The sequence below is a fragment of the Amia ocellicauda genome, chromosome 12, assembly GCF_036373705.1.
Source record: "Amia ocellicauda isolate fAmiCal2 chromosome 12, fAmiCal2.hap1, whole genome shotgun sequence".
Lineage (NCBI taxonomy): Eukaryota > Metazoa > Chordata > Actinopteri > Amiiformes > Amiidae > Amia > Amia ocellicauda.
In genome coordinates this window covers 15,938,606-15,959,720 of record NC_089861.1, presented here as the reverse complement: position 1 = coordinate 15,959,720, position 21,115 = coordinate 15,938,606, and the positions used below count along the sequence as shown (strand labels likewise).

Below are 21,115 nucleotides of genomic sequence, written 5' to 3'. Positions count from 1 at the left end.
GCAAGAGAGACCCCTTTTTCTTTCTCCGTCTTTGGTTCTTCATTTTTACAGCAAAAAAACCTCACAATGCAGCCTAGTTCAAATCTGGTATCATAAAAGAACACACGTAAGAACCGAAATACAATTTTATGTAAAATAATTTGTACTTTTTTTTTTTTTTTTTTTAAGGTCTTCATAGGTATTAACATCCCTTGTCCTCATTTCCCAGATTATTGTCTGGAACATTATAACTCCTTATTACTCCTGCATATTTTTTTTTCATTATGAATAGTGAGATTAACATGCTTTTGGACATTCAGTGAAATATGCTGACATAAACAAAGAGGCGTGTATCAAGAGGGTGCTTAAATGGCTATTATGTTGATTTATAAATCTCGGGTGTTTAGGCCCTGTTGTACTATAAAACTTATTCTCACTTCGACAAAGCAAAATGGACTTAAAGAGTTATATTTCACATCTCTGTTGTAAATCAGCCCTCAGAAGAAAGCTATCAGATTATGGTAAAACCATTTAGTGTGCACCAACCAAAATACAACTGTGTATGTGTCCTGTAAGGATACAAAACATAACATATTTTCATATATGTGAGAGTAGTTGGGAGCCATTTTAATTCATTATATACATAGTGCTCAAATCACTACCTATGGGTGAAGCAATGTCTACCTCTACATAGCAAATCTCTTCTCATCAAATTTAGATTTCCACCATTAATGTTGTTTTCTATTTGTAATTAAATGCTGAAACGCATGCATGTGAAAGGAGAAATAAAGCATTCAGTGTAATTTACTTTGACGAATAAATTGCTGTCCTCTTCAGCTGAAATGTGTTCTTTTAAATAAGCAAGGGGGAAAAAGTAATGGAAGGAAAATGCATTTCCCTATGTTGTGTTATGCCTCAGGGGCTAAATGTAATGAATATTTTAAAAGATTATTTTAATTAAATTCCTGCACGTCTAAATAGAGTAATATTTTATTATTGCACATATATCCATGGCTACAGTGCCGTTCATTAAAAGTTAACACTTTCTGGGCCTGCAGTGCCGCAGAATGATTTACTGACCTTGTGTGGTAAAAGGCGCAAATTGGGAAGAAAAATGATGGAAGGCCCAGACATTGATTAATATTGGTAATGCTATCCCATATTTATAATGGCCTTTTCCCTATTCTGGTTTATAAGTGCAGTCACAGCTAAAGGTGCCCTGCTGAGGCTGAAATGAGGCTGAAATCGGAGCACACGCCACTAGAGTGTGGGGAAACTGATCACTCTGTCAGCAGTTCATTTCAAAATGATGTATTTAGTGCTCATTTCACCTTCCTAGGAAAAAAAGCTAAAGGAGTTCCTAGGTCTGGAAGGTGATATTGTTATTTTCAAGGACATACCTAAGTTTAGGATTGTGTATAAGAGGAAAGAGGGAGCAAACAAGGAAGGCTTTATGCGGCACTTGTGTGCTAGCATGCTGTGTGATAATTGCTAACATATGTGCTACCTCTGTTTCATTGCAGCCGTCCTCGTGAGTTCTGGCGCCTTGACTACTGGGAAGATGACTTGCGGCGCCGGCGACGCTTTGTGCGGAACCCCTTTGGATCCATGCACTCTGAAGCCACACTCAAAGCAGCGGTCGAACACGGTCAGTTTCTTCAGAAGTGTTCTGAGCCTGTGGCAGCAGGTACATGGCAATAAAAATTAGAACTACAGTTGCCATAAAATTTTTATTGTGCCACAAGACACAGTAAAAAGGGCCCTCATTTAAATAGTTCACACAGTTCATTTTCAGACAGCCCTATGTTAATAAAGATTGCACTCTGCAGCCCCCTGTTTTACTTCAGTATTTATTTTTTAATTATTATTTTAAATCATGCACATGAAAATAATGAGTTAGAAAATATTGAATTTATGTATCCCTTTTTTTTCTGCATGTCAGTGCTGAGAATTCTTGGTAAGTAACATGACTAATGTCTCAATCAGGCTATCTAGTAGATTTTGTTTATCTAATAATATCTGATACAATTATTTTAAACATCTATTTGGAAGTATGTAGGACATTTGTTTGGGTTCTGGTTTCTATTTCTCTATCATATTTTCCTTTCAGCATTTACATAAATGCTGAATACTTTTTCACAACCAGAAATAATCTGGTAAGAACTTAACAAGGAGTGTATTTAAAAAAAGAATGGATACTTGGTGGTAGAATTTTATGCAAAGAAATGTTTTATAAGAAGCCAGTTAGTATTAGCGATTTGTTTTCTATTGACTACATTGTGTAGCTTTGCTGAGACTTTTCATTTGTACACCCTTCTTTTTTCATGTTATATGCTTTTGTAATAAATACATAGATAGCTCACAACGTGAGAGAGAAATTCTGAAATTGAGTTATTCACATTTTAAGAATACTGGGAGATATTATATAAGTAGGAAGTGCTGTATGTTGTTCATAAGGAGATCAAAGGCTGAATAAGTCAAAATATATAAATATGTACAACACCGGAAATGTGTTAACCTCACTATATGTAATGCACTAAGACTTCAGGTTTTCTTTGACTTTAGTTAATCTGGTGAAACAATCTATATAAATATTTGAGCAATTAAACAATCATCTATCCTTGCATGAAAAATATATTGTTTCAGGATATGATAGCTTCAGTAAACCACTGAAAATGGCTTAATCGATACAATATCTGTTCAATTCAAGTTACAGCAAGATGATCAACAGCATTGATTACACCTCTGTTGCATAATGATTTTTAAATTGATCTTATTTTTGTTCTTTTGTTTCTTGTGCAGTGAAAGACAAATAACCAAATCCTAATTTACATTTAATATTATTTTATATTTTATTTAGTATACATTGACACCCATTGAATTTAGATTCAATTAAGATACTCACTCCCAGGGATTACGCTTTAATATAAATCTGAACACCAAGACTTCAAAAAAATCCTTACTTTGCACTTATAATTAAAAACTAGATACATAAAGTTTATAACGGCTCAGCCAAAGAAAAACAGAATCCTTTGTTGCTGCTAAAATCGCATTGTCTCTTCCCTATCCAGACCAGTATATGCAATCAGCAACATTTTGGCTTCAGTTTTCCAGCTTAACCTATTGCACTCTTCCTTAAAGGGCCATTTCTGGGAGAAATGTCTACAATATGTCACAAGATAGCACACCAAATGTGACATCAGTCCTCAAGATAAATGACCAGCATGACAGAAGTCAATAAGAATGTGATCTAAAAGCAATAACTGTACCAAATCCCAGAATCCTTAGAGACCAGCAGCAGACGTAATGGTTGTAATGTGCAGCTGGAGGATGATCCTGAGGGCTGATTTTTCACAAGGTAGCATACTGCCTTTGTTTCATAAATATGTACAGTTTATCTGGAATGAAGCTCTTGCTCTAGGTAGAAACTTATCAAAGGCTTTATTTAAGTAGTTTAAAATATATATAAATGTGCATTGAGCCTACTAATGAAGTGTCTTAACCACAAATCATACTCCTTTATTATAATCCCCTTTGCTGTCAAACCATAGATAAAAAAAAAAAATCCCCCGTGACCTATTTTCTTAATATAATTAATAACAAATATATCAAGGTTTTTGTCATGTGATTAAAGTTGTACATTATATCCCCAATTTCTTTGTTTAAAACTCAATGAAAAGTTTGTTTTTGTAATAAATGAATGAAGCATTTCCACTTCCCCATCATCCACACAGTTACCAGTTCCTTGAATTGATTGTTTTGCTTTACACTTCATGGGCATCAAAAGCACATAATGTTGTGTTCAACTCAAAGACGAAATGGCTTGACCTCTTGAGTGAAGAATAAAATAATTACTAGATACTCTCTTTTAACATTGTATGAACTTTGAGGTTTCCATAATTAAAATCTTATGTGTTTTTTTTTTCCACTTCATTCAAAGTTTTCTAGTCTCTTTCTGTTTTTTTTTTCCTCTCTCCTTTCGTCCACTCTACACTTGGTCCTAGATTGCTGAGCAGATGACGAGGAGTTTCAAATTTTCAATTAGAGCAGAAAGGTCATATCTGGCTGTAATTATTTTCATCAGACGAACATAGGAAGTGGAAACTTTGACTCCTTTGCAAAAAACAAACCGATTAAGTACATGATGGAGTTGGCATTTAACATTATTTCAAGCTACTGGCAAAAGTAGTTCGGGCCTTTTTAAAAATGTAGTTTGTAAAAGCTTTTGCTTTACACAAAAACAAATGTTATGGATGGAACTAGATTCATACACATCAAGAGTGGCCTTTAATAAACTGTTCTGTTCCATTTTTCCCCTTTTGGTGCTTTCCAATATCCATTTGTAATAAAGTTCAAGGGCAATTATTGCTGGAACAGCTTTCTAAAAACATGTGCAAAATGCTCCTGTTTTAGGACATGCGCCCAAGTACAATTGTGATCATTCATAGCTGGCCAAGAACTTCAGAACAATTTACACTAAAGACCCCAGAGCAAGGCATTTCTGTGGAGGCTAGTTATATATTTATGGCTGGAAAGAGCCATCTTTTCTAGGGATTGATTTGGTCTGGATGAGGGCCTGTGGTGCAGAGGTGGCAGAGTAAATACCTGAAGACTAATGTCTCTGTTCTGACGATCAATACCAGCCTCATGACTACACTCCTGGCTACACTCTTGTTAAAAACAAATTTGTTAATTCTGACAATTTAATTGCCCTGCCTAAGTCTGCCTTTAGTAGCATATAAATGAGTATTTGAGCCACTCAGTAAGAAACATGACTTTAAATAGTGTCATGTAACAAGTATTATTTACATTTGTGCCTGGCGTTAAGAAGAATGATTTTGTTAACTAGGTTTGATATGCCTATTTTGGAATGCAATATCTGGAAAAAGGAATTTAAATTAAAATACTATGTTTTCATTATGAAAATGTGTGTATATATGTTTTCATACATTGTAATGTAAGAACATATTTCATTTTATCTGTGCTGAGCTGATAAGTGCTAGTGAATGTGGTTCCATATACATACACACACATACATGTATGTGTGCATATATATATATATATATATATATATATATATGAGAGAGTGAGAGAGACGTGGATATATAGATATAGATATCGCTAGATGGATATATAGATATCGATAGATGGATATATAGATATAGATATCAACTCAGCACAGATCAAATACTAAATGTTCAAAACGTATAACTTTTTTTTTTTTGACATTCATTGGACAATAAAGAATAATGGGCAACTCTTGCATTTATTCAGGAAGAATGTTGTTGTTATACTACTCCAGACCTAAAATATTTGAGATTTACAAATTTAAAACTTTTTTAAAAGCTTAATCACATTCATTATGTTTTTAACTTATTATTTGTATCCACAGAAGGATGCAGTTTATACTGCATATTACATTTACATTTTCGCCTATTGAGACATATATATTTTTTTTAATATCTAGGTTTGCAGAATGTTTGTTGCTATTTATAACTTATTTGCAGTAATAAGGGACTAAACAATTAAATACAAAATAAATAAATAATGGATGTTATTGTAATTCCAGTAATCTGATACAATGATGTATTGCATTATTGCTATAGTTATCTCTAGAATAATGTTTAGTAACAATTCTGCATTGATAAAATGTATGACACTCCACATACAAAATAGTTTTTTTTTCCTGTTTGAGCTTGGAATGTTGGTACTGGCTTTGAGTAACTGCGGTACATATAATAGATTTTACTCCACTTGTAGGGAGACACAAGTTGTGTGAAGTGAAGGAGGAGCATCATGAATGACACTGATTCCAAGTCATTTTAATCTCATGCCAGTCAGTCACATGCTCAGGAACACATTAAGAATACTTTAAATGCACAGAGCTTTGTATTGGTCTGTATATCAGGTTTTATTACATTCTAATAACATTCATATAACTACTAGGATTATATTTATTTAATAAGTGTGAATGTATGCATTTAAAATGACATTAACAGAGACATTAACTTAAACACATTTTTACACATTAAACTAAATCAGTCTAGAGAGATGCAGAACACCCAAACCTGAATATTTGCACGAATGTTTACCAGATGATGCTTTTGTCATTAGTGCAGGTGAAAGGTCATGAGAAGGATATTTTGACAGGAAATACAAAAGATCTCTTTTTTTCCTCTCAGTTTGAATAGTGTTTCTTTTAATGGCTTAATAGTGCCATGTTTATGTTTATATATATATATATATATATATATAGAAAGACAAACATGTAATAGCTTACCTGCCCAAAAAGCAAACATTGTATTAAAATTGCAGTTCTGATTTGAGAATAATTGTACAACTGAAAAGTAACACAAGTTTACAGTCCCAAGCACTGAATACCCCTCAGCAATGACATCGTTAAAAATGAAACAAGCTATACAATATTGCTGTGGAAGAACAATTAACAAGATTTTTTATCTGTTGTGTGTAGTGTTTGAATGATTTTACATGTTCAATCTTTCAAATAAACACAACCCAAAACCTCCCACATTTCCTAGGTTCTGAGTAAGAAAAGCAATATATCTGATATTGTCACAGATTTCTCCTAAGCTGTTTACAATATTTTCATCATATATATATATATATATATATATATATATATATATAATAATAGTAATGTTCACTTAAAAAATATACAAAATAAATTGTGTATCTGTGGGTGCATATATATGTATGTTTATGTATGGTATATCTAGTGTGTGTGTGTTTGTGCATTATTTACAGCAAATACAATTGAATATTTTTAAATATGATGCATTTTTATATCAAGTCCCAGACCTTGTCACAGTTGTGAATACTAACGCATGTGGTGTGTATTAGGAAGCTGGTAGTAATTTCACTGCTGCTAACTAAAAATCCTCAAGGGGGAGTTAATTACAGGAAGACCATTCTAAATATCAGCAAGCTGCATATTTTCCATGACAAGAGATTTTTCAGCCTGAGTCTAACAGTTTTGGAATCTATTTATAAAGTGGCTTTCTACCTTATGAACCTACCTTATTCAAGAAGTAATATTGTTCTAGAATCAAAAATGCTGAATAGGTGAATTCTAGCTGTGTCCACTTGATTGTGTTTTTACTTTGTCTAATTGCAGGTCTTTGGTGTTTAAAGGTCTTATCAGGGAGTAGCAATAGTATACCATGTCCTTAACTTTATTTATTTAAATGAAGAATCACTTATGCCTTTACAGTAGATTTATTTAAAAGACCAGTTTAGTGGATTTCCCTGTACCACTAGGGAATGCAGTCTTCTATAAATGTTTGCAGATTACCATTTTTCTTAAATAATCCATTTGGAACCTCAAGTCATGTACAGTAGAAATCAAAAACATAATGAGCAGAGAACTTTCCTTGCTTTGTTGTGATATGTTTGGCACATGTTACTGGATATTGGTTTGGCCAGAAATATTGTATTTATTTAAAATTTGTTTTTGATGTCTTAAAGGGACACAGGCAATTGAGTTTTTAACAGCACGTTCCTTCTGTGTTAGACTGGAAACTATCAAGTTGATGCCTACAAAAGTAAAACTTTGCAGTTATTAATAATATATATGCACGCACACACACACACACAAACATGCATAATTTGCATGTTAGTTTAGAGTTTGCAAACACAAATATCGTGAAATTTGTGTTTCAAAATTATACATACAGTTACACATATTCCAAGAATTAAAGCTGTACAGGGAAGATTCGAGTCAGTGTATTTGTGTGTGTGTGTGTGTGTGTGTATATATATATATGTAACATAACCTCTCTCTCTCTCTCTCTCTCTCTCTCTCTCTCTCTCATAAATATATATATAACCATATATAACAACCATCACCTGTAGCATGCATATATATATATATATATATGCATGCATCCATCATAATCAGAAGTAAGGGTGTATTACACTGATTATTTAAACAGTTATGTGTTATTTAAATGTTTAATTTTTTAGAACATGTATTTTGAGTGCTATAGTATTGTCATTTGGAGATTACTGTAAAATAATTCAGCAGTCTTCTAAAGAGAAAATGCTGTCTTGAGTTTCTTAAATTCTCTTTCCATATCCTCATATGTTGTTTTTAGAACAAAAATTAGAAAATTAAGAAAGTTAATTTCACTGATGCTGGTCTTCTGTCAAGCATAGAGTGTTCTTGAAGATTATAAATATATTTTCTGAATGCTGAAGAATTGTTTGTCCTTTACTTCCTTAACGTGAGCTAACCGTTTCCTATCATATTGTAAATACTGCCCTATCAAGCATGGCAGATTTGATGTGCTTTGATGGTAAGAATAAACTCGTATATAGGTAGGCTACGTAATGCATTTATACTAATGCTAAAAACTTGTCAATGTATTATAACCAAAAATACATGGTGTACATGTTAAATTGATTAGTAACGTTTAATAAACCTTTTAAAACCCCGTCAGCAATGTTTCTATAAAACAAATCTATTTTTCCTGCATTTTAAAAGACAGACAATAATTGATAAATTCCATTCTTTATGTTGCTTTAACCTATATAGAGTAGAGCATATTGGATCCAACAATCTTATTATTTTAAAGCACCGATGATATCCTGGGGGATTCCATACCTGTGTGTGTGTGTATATATATATATATATATATAGAAAGACAAACATGTAATAGCTTACCTGCCCAAAAAGCAAACATTGTATTAAAATTGCAGTTCTGATTTGAGAATAATTGTACAACTGAAAAGTAACACAAGTTTACAGTCCCAAGCACTGAATACCCCTCAGCAATGACATCGTTAAAAATGAAACAAGCTATACAATATTGCTGTGGAAGAACAATTAACAAGATTTTTTATCTGTTGTGTGTAGTGTTTGAATGATTTTACATGTTCAATCTTTCAAATAAACACAACCCAAAACCTCCCACATTTCCTAGGTTCTGAGTAAGAAAAGCAATATATCTGATATTGTCACAGATTTCTCCTAAGCTGTTTACAATATTTTCATCATATATATATATATATATATATATATATATATATATATATATATATATATATATGATAATAGTAATGTTCACTTAAAAAATATACAAAATTAATTGTGTATCTGTTGGTGCATATATATGTATGTTTATGTATGGTATATCTAGTGTGTGTGTGTTTGTGCATTATTTACAGCAAATACAATTGAATATTTTTAAATATGATGCATTTTTATATCAAGTATATATATATATATATATATATATATATATATATATATATATATATAGATAGATATATTTGATGTGTTAATGTATTTAGTTTTAGGGCAATATGTGCAATGCATTAAATGTATTCCCAAAACCTGTAAACTAAATATTAAATACCTTAGATTCCGATTGTAGTTAAATGTATAAACAGTTTGCGATTGATGTAATTTTCAAATCAGTTTTAGCCCACGGGTAGCCTAAAATTACTTTAAAAATTACCTATATCGCAAACTGTATGTAATGATAGTTATTGATGATACCTCAACATTTTAAATTACTTTTAAAATATTGAGGTGTTACCACCTACCTATGTTTGAGACGAAAAACATACTTGAGCGTGTTATAACTAGTTGTTTTAAGTACAGGGATTCAGATGCAGATGTTGTTCTGCTGTTTCAGCTCCTGAGGAGGATGTCCTTGTGAAAGGCAAACAGTCCATCAGAAGCCAGGCTTTGGGAAATCAAAACTCAGAAAGTGAGATTCTCCTGGATGGGGACGATGATACCGTATCATCCATAGATGAAAAGGATTTGGAAAACTTAACAGGTAAATACGTTCACGTATTTTAACTCCTTGTTACATGACATCCGCCCATCTGCTCTTACTTCTGCTTTGCATCGTTTCTGATAGGGCGATATCATATACCCAGGCATATATCAATAATAGTGTCAGTATTGTAGTAGCTTTGCATACATAATTGCTTTAATGTGTTTGTCTTTGTATGTTTTGATAATATTTGCATAGATCGTGGCCAGCCAATGTTTGATGCATTTTTTAGATATGAAATATCTTATTCGATTAAAGAGGTAGTCTTACTTACTAAGTAAAGTAGTAGTAATAATGTTTCTTTATTAAAGTAATTACACATTTAATAAGACTTGTTAAAATGACTTCGTTAGTTATACAATGTCACACCTGTCGCGGCTCTGAAGTCACACTACAGGAACCCAGAAAGCGGAACTTGATTTCCATTTCGGCCGGCCAGTCACAAACATGTACGACCATTTCATGTGCGCTTGGCAACGTTGTTCAGATGTCACTGCAAACCTGCCCTATTAACTGTTTCTATCAGGAAATCTATTAGCAAATCAGCTTCAAATATTTAAATATTTAAATTAAGAACTTTTATCAAATATATTCGATTATTTAAATTCAAATGAATGCATTAGATGTCCGTATTATCAGTAAATATTATGTTAAACTACCCCAGGAGTAAATCTATTTCAAGACTGTTTATATACGATATTTTCCTCTGTACTATTAAAACTTATAAACAAACAAACAAACAAACAGTCATTGTTAACACTACTGTTACAATGTATCATTATAATCGTTCGCAAGCCTGGAAACGCCCCATGAGCGGCTTAATAACAATATGATCCGCCGCTATTCAGCGCCTGTAATCAAATGTGCACTGTAATAGAGGTGCGCGAGCAGTGTAATTATAAAATCCTGACAATGACAATAGGATTAAAGAGTAATCCCCACTAATAAAGTGCTGTGGTTCAGAAATGAAGTGGAAATTGTCAGGGGTCTCCGGCAGGACCCCCAACGTCCCAACTCCTGCAGCTGTCTGCTCCGGGTGTAATTGAATGTCTGAGAGTGATTGAAAAAATGTTATTTCTCCTCTGGATTACATGCTAATGCACAGAGGGCAAAGGGAGACAGCAAAAGAACATATAGCTGCTTATTTCTTCCATTTGTGGGGGCTGTGCTTGGGGAAATCAAAGCGGTGCTGCAGCTATCGGATGCCCATCTGCAGATACAATGCATTTCTACTGTGGGGATAGAGGGCAAAGCCTGCCGTGAGCTCCCTAGAGCGGCTTTCTCATTGTCATACTGGCATACATTAAGATTGATGAAAGATTAAACACCATCTCACCGCAATCAATGGAAATGACAATTTATTTGATTTTTTTAAGCGATTACTTGCTTATTGATTACGTAGACGAGCGAACTTGTTTTTATTTAATTTGTAAGAAATTCCCACGATAATCTGAATCCGTCTACATTTTAATAACATTATTATTATTATTATTATTAATAGTAGTAGTATTAATCATAGTATTAGTATTATTCATAATAATAATGAAGCGTTGTTTATTTTAATAACATTTGGGATAGCATGTCTGTTGGTTCTTTCAGTTCACTTTGTGTGCTGTACTAAAATGGTAATCTTTGATGTGGATTGTTGTATTTAAAAAAATATATAAAACAACAACAACACACAGATGGACAGAGCCCCCTGCAGTTGAGCTGCTCGCTCCCACTGTCCCTAACATACCAAAGAATAGTCTAGCGACGTGAAAATCGCATATTAGACTACATATGAGAAATTTAATTTTGCGTATAAATATTCATTTTGAATTATTTTAGGAAGTGCGTCAGTTTCTGTACATTGTGGCAAACCTGTCAACGTAATATATGTATGTATTATGTATGCATGTGTTTATATGTGTGGTTACGTTATATGCCTTTTTTTAAGTGAACAGTATTAACAGTATTATCCCAGAGTTGTCTTATTTACAAAATCTCCAGAACAGGCCTTATTCTTACTATATAGAAGTTCTCTTTACTATAGATATATATGCACACACACACACACACACATATACATACATACATACACGAGTGTGTGATAATATAGTTTGTTTTTCCCCAACATCACTCTTGTCATCTCTCAGGTCCAGTTAACCTCAGCACCGCGGCTCAGCTGGTTGCTCCAGCTGTAGTGGTTAAAGGGACCTTGTCTATCACGGCCTCTGAAATGTACTTTGAAGTGGATGAAGAAGAGTCCAGCTTTAAGAAAATCGATCCAAAGGTAAGAGAGGGGTTTAAACTCATTGATCTACAAAACCTCTATATGTCACACCGATATATCCTGTGCAAAAGGAGCATTTCAAATATATGATGCAACACTGCTACCCCTTTCAATAAATAAATAAATAAAATACTGTAATACTCACACTACCATAACGTGAATTAGCTTCGTTTCACAAGCATAACCTGTTGTACAATAAAATGTCATATGTATTTGTATTAGATGATCGTTCACTGCAAGTATAGCCTATGGTAAGCGGCAGGGTCTTGAAACACACACGCTGGTGTATAGAAGCAGACATCATGTTAATGTGTACCAATTGTTGTATAGTTTGTAAACGTTTCAGCTCTGTAAAAATAAAACGCATGGTCTTGGTCAAAAGAAGAAGCACGCATTCAACAGTACATTTAAAATAATATTTTTGTTGAAGCAATTAGTCTTTAAATATTTATGTTTACCACCTGCTTTGCGTGTTATTTATACAATATGCGTAACTCCGCAGCTTAGTTTGACTATTAGTCACAGACTTGTCTGTGGGGGTATAGGTAGCTTAATTCATGAAGCACTTCGACAGAAAGTCGGTTTGCATGCTCTGACTACTCGGGCTATTTCTAGTTATAGGCTATAATGTGTTTAAAAGCACTTAATATCCATATAGTATTATATATTTATATATTTCACATAATGTATCTCGAATTGTATTCCATCAAATCATTAACGAAGGTGATATTCTAATATTTCACATTAAACCTGTTCATCCTCGTATTTGCATGTGCAAATCGTAGTGCACATACATACATGTGTTTTACATGGGAAGAAAGGTTTTGACATTAACAAATGTTACAAGATTTGATGATTGCGTTGATTCATCCTAAATATATTCGTGTGATATGTTTTTAAGTAGAATTTGCAAAGTAGTTACATCTCAGGTAGAAAACTTATGCGGACAATATTGGGGTACTATATACTGGTGCTTTTTTGAAGTAGTTTCGAAAACCTTTTTACAATAAATATCTGCACGTTATTAACTATGGTTTAAAATCAAAATATGATCTTAACTGGTTATGGTGGGTTTACATTTATTATATGTTCTTATTTGAATGACAGTCGATATGATCAAACGTTATTGTGCTGTTTCAATAATAAACTTAAGGAAATTGTATTTTTTTTTATCAGCTAGAGTAAGTGTTCAAAAAATACGATTCAATAAATAATTGTAGTTATTGCATTGTTTATTCAGCCCACCGTTAATATTTTCACATTCGGTGTTTTAGACAACGGTCGGTATTGTGGACAAGTATATTTCTTATGCTTTTATCTGTGGTTGAACGACCTGGATTTTTGGGCCTACAATACTTTTTTTGGTCTTAAGTACATCTCAAATGTTTATTTAGATTTTTGTCTAAGGGCTTGGTTATATATTAGAAAAAAAAAGTAAAAATAAGCAATATTGCAACTTTGTGTTATTATTTAATTCTAAAATGTTGATAACCTTTACATTATTAATTGCTCCAAGTAATAGTAGTTAGTAGTACTTACAAACAAAACAATACATGATGTACTGCAAAGTAGTAATAACAACTGAGCAGAAATTGTAACAATAAGTCTAATAAAAATGTCTTGTTCTTATTACTATTACTACTAATAATGATAGGCTAATATATTAAAATGACGCATATGCAAATATTAGTTACATTTCAAAATACATTAATTCAAATCTAAAGCGTTCAGTTTTTAATTGTATAAGATACATATATACTTTTCTCAGAAAGTTACACTTAACACTGCACAATTTAAAATCGTTCAACCAACCAGTTTATTCATATTTCAACAATGTTAATAATTTCCGTTCAATTAAAGACAAAGACAAATATCAATGTAATTTCTTTTTATTACTTTTTACATTTAAATTTTGAGGGCACATAATCAAATTTTGAACTTGGCACTCTACATTTTTAAACATTTTTTTTTTTTTTGCATGAAAGATTCTGTGCATATATTTAAATAAAAGTTTCTTCACTTTGTGAAAACATTCAAAAAAACAACAAAAAGAATACATTTACTTGAAAATGTACCTTGACTTTCTTTCTTCCAAAGTCCCATTTGCTTCCTTGTTAAAAAAGTAGTTTTTTGTTCACATTAGTCGGAGAAAGGGTGATCACTTTTTCACTTACAGTGAAGTGATCAAAAGCGTTCTTTAGTACTAACAATAGCCTAATCATTCTTTTGTTTCTGTATTGCTCTATAACTTGTCCAAACTTTTAGCATTCGTGAGAATTTCTCTCGCTAGTCTCCAAGTCTGTTTTGCTGCTGCTTCAAGGGCCGAGTGAGGTTTTCCCTGAAACAGGTCCAAGTTTGGTAAGAAGTAGTGGGGGCATCTGCGACATTGCAAACATGAGATAAGCTGAAGAAGAATTCCGTTGAGCCGGTCCCCCAGGCAGGACTCGTCCCAGTCCGTTTCTCTCGGGTGCTTCTCGCATTCGTACAGTAGCAAGGTTTTCATGTGGTAATTATTGAGCGGCTGCCCGGGCAATTCGAGATGCCGGTCGCGCAGAGTCTTTAGGATGGAGAGGCACTTCTTCCTGCAGCCGGCCATCAGGAGCCTGTTCTCGGCTTCGCTGAACTGCAGGACCCAGGCGTCGCTCTCAGCCGAGCTCTGTTTGCCGGTTAACGAGTAGCACTCTTTAGAAAGTAGGTTGAAGCCCTCGGCTTTGACTTCTGCTACCCGGTTGGGACCCGGCCAGGGGATATGAGGCATGGGCCACTGCGCTGCGCTTCTAGGCCAAATCCCCGTGCATTTGAAAGCTGGTGTAATCTGAACGACATATCTCTCCCGAATCCTCAGTTTGACTTCACTGGTATCAGCTACCATCTTTACAACGTCTCGGTAGCTACATTTGTCCACTGCTTGGGCCACAAGAGTCTGAAACCTTGATCTTATTTTTCTGGCGGAGAGGTAGCCAGAGGCGGTAATGAACTCGACCCAAAGAGACATGCTTCTTTTGCGCCCATCGCTCAGCTTTAACACCGCGCACCCAGGCAGCGAGCCATCATCCACAAAGTTGAACACCCCCATCTGATTGAGGTAGAGGACCACCTCGAACTCGTTCGGGGAAATGACCTCCATCCCTTCATAGCGCGCTTCAATTTCGCTCAATGAGCTGATGAAACGGGGCTCCTGCACTTCCACCTCCTTCAGGACGTCCGATACCACCTTGCACACCTCCCGTATAGTCTTAGCGATGGCAGCTTTCCGAGTCTGGCATCTCTCGTTATAGTATTTGTTGAGCTGATAGACAAGCTTGGCTTGTGCAGCTATCATGTTTGGGCAAAGGTCCGGGCTGTACACCGGAGTTTCGCAGTACGTTGACGGATCCAATGCTTACCGGTTTAGCCAGAGGCAAACACTTTAGAGGAATGGGGAGAAGAAGAACAACAAAACAACAAACTTTGTGGTCAACGACTGATGCAGTTGGGTTGCATGAAGGATGAGTGCGAGGAAGAAATCAAATACTAAGTATAGAGCAGAGCAGTCTATTGAAAGGTTAGATGTGACGGAGTGGATGGAGTCCTTCTTTGGACTCTCAGGTGCAGCCGGTGAAAAGCCGTCCGTGAGCAGTCATTTGTTATTCCTTTAGCCAGGGGATCGGCGCCGGTGCTGTCCAGACTCAGTTGTGTGCGCTGGGCTTGTGTAGTTTATGAATGGTCCCCAGGCTGCAGCGGAGGGGCTGGCCTTCCCGTCCTGCAATCACAGACACAGCTGTCAGCCACAGCGGCCAATCACAGCTGCAGCCACCGAGCACATTGGACTGGAGAAACACTTTCCTCTTCAACATCCTGTGCAAACCCTTGGCTTGGCCAGGTTGGTAAAAAAAAAAAAAAAAGACAAACGTTATTTACAGCTAGATACCTACTGCTCTACTTATCATTTCACGTACGTAAGCTTATTTCAGTATGGAAAACCCGAAATACACACGCTATACTCGAATGTACAAGTTGTCTGATTTATTTTGCTTTTGTTTTTCTGGTCGCTGTTTATTATATTGCACCTTAACGTAAAAACAATGGGATTACACACAAAAAAGAAAGAAAATTATAGATCTACATTTTAGGCAAGTCCACTCTTCTTCTTTTTTCTTTTCTTTTTTACTATATGTAATGCTATTAATGTTCGTTACTACTGAATCAAGATTGTATTGATCTACATATAATGCCTCATGTTTCTGCTTGTCATTATTTCTTTTGTTTTTACTTAATGCCGCGTATTGTTTGTATTGCAATGATTGGAAGGATTGTTCCTTCTAAACATACATGTATGTGTGTATGATTGTATGTATTTCTGGGTGTGTGTGAGAAGCAAAGGTATTATATAGAGTTGCGACATTATTTTGTTAGATATGTAGCAACACTAAGAATATCAGCTTATTGATGGACAGCTATATGTGGTTCTTCAGTTTTATTTGTAATGTATTCATTTTGATGATGCCTTTATCCAGGGAGACTACAGTTATTAATAATACAATATACATATTAGTGCGAGTGTAATGTCTACAATATAGTCCGTTTCCAATGCAATATTTACAACAGGATACTTTCATTAAAAATAATTAATTATCAACAATACAAGTAGTAAAAGTAGTACTTGATTACATTTATTGTCCTACAAAGCCAAACCGAAAGAAAATGATGAGAGAAAAGTGTCAATAATAATAAATAATAAAAAAGAATAAATACAATAAGAATAAATAATGATAATAAAGATTCTATACACGTCCGGGTTCTACAGCATCCAGACAAGGTTTTACGGGCAAAAGGTTTTGGTCTGATACTGGTTTGCCCCTTTTTCTTCAGAAAACGAGACTCTTGTAGACTATAGTCGCAAAAAACAAAACATCCAAAAAAACACGTTTAAATAATGAATGAATAAATGTTAAATAATTAGCCTATCTGATTTTTTATATTTATGTTTTTAAGACATGAAAGGCAAATAATTCCTCCTGGTAATTTTTTTTGTTTTGTTTTGTTTTTTTCATTACTAATACGCAAATAAAAGTCTAATCAACGCTTTATTTGACTATTTTCAGTTATTTTCCATGCATGGTTCGCACTTTGTGATTTGCTTCTTCAACCGCTTACGTTTCCTTTTTATAATGTATTGTTTTAAGTAGGCTATCACTGCCCCTTGTTGTTTATACTGTTTTAAAAGCGAAAACAGATCAAATGGACAATTGTGAGTTATTAATCAGTGTTTTTCTAATTATTATTATTATTATTATTATTATTATTATTATTATTATTATTATTATTAAGAAGAAGAAGAATATAAAATAATGATGGAACATTATATTTTTCCCAGTTTTACATACCTTAAACACCAAGATAACTTTTTGCTGCTTTAGGCTATTCAAGCTTGTATCGCCTGCATTTATAATCGCATAGGTGCGACTCTGAAACATACATGTTTCTTAGACAATGAGAGGAAAAACAATGCTGATAATATGTCCATTTCACATTGTCAATATAAATCGAGGTGAAAAGCCAATTTCAATTTGCGGGCCAAGAAGTGTAAGAAAACAGACTTGCCTCGCACGAACGTCATTCAAAGCCTGTGTATCATTTGACGCACATTACATCCTTAATGCGTATGTTGCCACAACATATTTTACAAGGAAATATGTTGTTTTTTGTTTAGTTTTTTGCAATATGGTGCATTTTTGTTTGTTGTATGTGATGTCTATCCTCGAGTAGATGTGAAACAGGTTGTTTAAATGAAGTTAAACGAACTCATAAGCACCAGCTGAACATCTACCGTGCCCAATTTATTTTCCGAGGCTAAAGAACCATTTTACAATTTAGTTTCTGTCGTTTTAATAGGCTGTAGTTTTAATATATATTTTTTCAGTATCATTGAACATTCAGTCAGCACTGCGTTTTAAATTGCTTTTCTGAAATATGTACGTAGTCATGTTGCTAGTGATAAGATAATAGTGATGACAATAATAATACTGTTAGTAGTAGTGATACATGTACAACATTACAGTGCACATATTAAACCATTCAATAGATAATTCTACATGGCTGACGTAGAATGGTTAATTACATGTGTAGCCTAATGCATTTCAACTGTTACTTGTGCCATATACGTTTTAATACGAGATCAATTACCAAAAGAAAGTGCCACTCGACAAACACAAGAGATACCTCCGATAAAATATGTGTACGCGGGCCATTTATTCAAAATGACAATATGAATCATTTAAAGGGGCTGTATCGAGGGTTGTAACTGAAGAGCCCTTATCACCTCTAACTTCATGTTAGACGGCTTAAGAGCCTATCAGCGTCTCATTGAGGCTGCCTTGAAGGGAAGCGGATGGGGGGGAGGTTGCAGCAAATAGTGTCGTACGTGGTAAAAGAATATAGGAAAAAACATTGTCGTTCAATCAAAACCACTTGAAACGCTTGCAACCAATTGATCTATTTTCAGCCCCCATACGGCCTCTTGTCGTACTTGAGTTAATGAGACGGAGGTCTGGTGGTGCTTGGCAGTAAATTCATTAGGGAGTCTGTTGGACATTCTCTTTAACTAAAGCACAGTATGTTTGTTTGGTTAAGTCCCTGTTAACAGGTTCATGCTCTTACTAGGCGCTATTGTTCTTTCTTAGCCTCCTAGTGAAGCTTTCATAGAAAGAAAGGACCCCCATCTTAACTTGCATTTAAACAACCATTATTCAATCTTTTGACAATGCAAATTATAACGCCCAATTAGATATTTAATGAACTAGTTAGACTAGTTGGAAAAAAATAGAATGCACTCATTACAAACAATATTTAGACCGTTAAAGAGACTTAATGCCTCTTCAGAATGGCTGCTGCATATTACAGGGGAGATGGCTCCTTGCATTATTTGTTATGTATTGTTTATTTGATATATATCCCACACACAAAACAAAAAAAACTATAATAGACCGAATAGACGTTTCTTTATCTTTTTTTTTTTTTTTTTTGGGGGGGGGGCATTATTATTCTATTGCAATTCTATTAATTATTAATTAATAATGTTAGAGATGCATTGTATGGTAGCAATGTTAGTGCATCTGTACACTATTCTGTGTCTCTGCTGGTGTCTGCTGTGAGTGTGTTTCATAGATTTGAACAGTTTCACACATTATAAGCGACCAGAAGAGAGTCTTCCATGTACTTCAGTCAGAATGATTTGTTGGCGTGCTATGCCATTTTTTTGCACATTCCTCAAGACTTCTTTAACATTCTCAAATCAAGTGCTTTGTTAAACACTGTTTCCTTTTATAGAAGTACAGTATGGGAAAATAACGAATGCCCAGCCATATCCTGTCATTTCCATACATTCTTGCACTGGTGATGAAACTCAAACTGCTGCAGGGAAGTGCAGATCTGAAAACAAATGGCTCAGTGGTGCATGTTGGGTTTTCTTAATATAAACCCAACTTAATAGCACTCCTAAATGTTCCCGTGAATCGGACTGTCCTAATCTTATATACTATCCATATAAATGGTAATGTCTATGATGTGTCTATCAATTTGTATGAGGCATGTTTTAAATTGCAGTTCTTTTTTATTATTATTCCGCATTAGATTTAAAATCAATTTGTTGTAGGAACAAAGTAAAACAAATGGTGGTGTTGATCTTTTAATGACCTTAAACAAAAATTGTTTAAGGAAGCCAGAACTAAAGTACACAAACTGAAAGCCTGATTTCCTTCAGTTTAAATTCTAGCCTCAAGGAGCTTCACATCCTTCGATTTGTGTTCAAATCAAGGTACAAAATTATAATTAGTTCTTACATGTTTGTGTTAATATAACATTTTAATGAAGCTGGCTTATAGCAGCATACATATATGGAATTCAGATGTCCTAATGTGTGTACATATGATTGAATATCTAGATTTTGCCACTTCAGAATATGCTGACCAGGGAAAGTTTCAAATCTTTGCTCCACTGCCTGATGTTCTCCATTTTATCAATGCTAACTAAACGTTAAACGTGAAGTGAAATTAAATGGATTTGATACATTCTTCTTTTATAAACATTTCCTTTTTCTAGTTTTACTAACTAAACTTTAATAAAATATTTTCTGTAGAAGTATTAGAACATTTTACTCTGGAGCATAAATCTCTCATTAAGTTAATATTGTTGCAATGAATAGGTAACTGTGATGTGGTTGTAGTGGGCCTACTGAACTAGTATTTAGCAAGAGAAGAAAAAGAAAGAAAAGCAGGACCTTTCACGTACTGTTCATGTCTTCGCTCACCTTTTCCACAATATAGTTTTAAAGATATGTAATGAATGTCTTATTTTACTTTGCAAAGTAAATTTAACAATAATAAATAAAAGCTTGACAGGAAAATATGTATTATTCCTATTGTATATACTGAGAATGCTTTATCTGCTTTTTAGAAACACTAGTGTTAGTATTTCTGTATATATGTTGTTTGCTTCTTCTGAAATGTGTTGTAGTGTGATTGCATCACTCCTGAGATTAACATACAGGCTGAATGCACAGGAAATTAAATGTTTAATGCTACTTTATAAGAACATAATTTGAGCCATGAAGATACATCTAGGATCAAGTTTATTTAAAATGTTACATTATCCTAAGTATTACATTCTGATTATAGTATTACTATTGAAATTAAAAATAATTTCTTCATGTATCACTCAATGGAAAGCTAAGAAATACTTTATATGTTTATGGTGATTAGCACTTCTTTCTCAAAGCATTTTTGGATATAATACAAGTAATAATTTCAAATTAATAATAATGTGTTTCACTTAGATTAAAATATGTATACATCTTTAATTATAATTAAATGATGGTATCCAAACATTCTATAGTACAGAAGTTCCTAAATGTTTCTGAGTTGAGCAGGAAACTTGATATCAGACTCCTGGGTAATTCAGACAATATTTTATCATGTCATGTGACACCAAGTCTTTTTTTAAAGTTGTAGTTTTGTAATGATGCAATGTTTATCATTATGGTAATCATTCACATCAACATATAATTTAAGAATAAACC

General features: G+C 34.0%; 2 protein-coding genes across 4 annotated transcripts in view; one reads left to right on the top strand and one right to left on the bottom strand.

Annotated features, from left to right (window-relative positions):
• lrba (LPS-responsive vesicle trafficking, beach and anchor containing) overlaps window positions 1–21,115 on the top strand; it is a 297,666-nt gene that overhangs the window by 166,518 nt on the left and 110,033 nt on the right. For all 3 annotated transcript variants that reach the window (XM_066718460.1, XM_066718457.1, XM_066718458.1), the window contains exons 37-39: window positions 1,503–1,627; window positions 9,639–9,785; window positions 11,924–12,060. In XM_066718460.1, the coding sequence (XP_066574557.1) occupies window positions 1,503–1,627; window positions 9,639–9,785; window positions 11,924–12,060 (409 nt within the window). The remainder of the gene's footprint in view (window positions 1–1,502; window positions 1,628–9,638; window positions 9,786–11,923; window positions 12,061–21,115) is intronic.
• mab21l2 (mab-21-like 2) lies at window positions 13,934–15,804 on the bottom strand. Its single transcript, XM_066718456.1, has one exon. It carries the CDS (start codon window positions 15,380–15,382, stop codon window positions 14,303–14,305), a length of 1,080 nt encoding a protein of 359 aa, XP_066574553.1. The 5' UTR covers window positions 15,383–15,804; the 3' UTR covers window positions 13,934–14,302.

Bases quoted from the DNA above. Each gene is read 5' to 3' on its own strand.
- mab21l2 (XM_066718456.1), bottom strand. From the start codon at position 15,382: ATGATAGCTGCACAAGCCAAGCTTGTCTATCAGCTCAACAAATACTAT.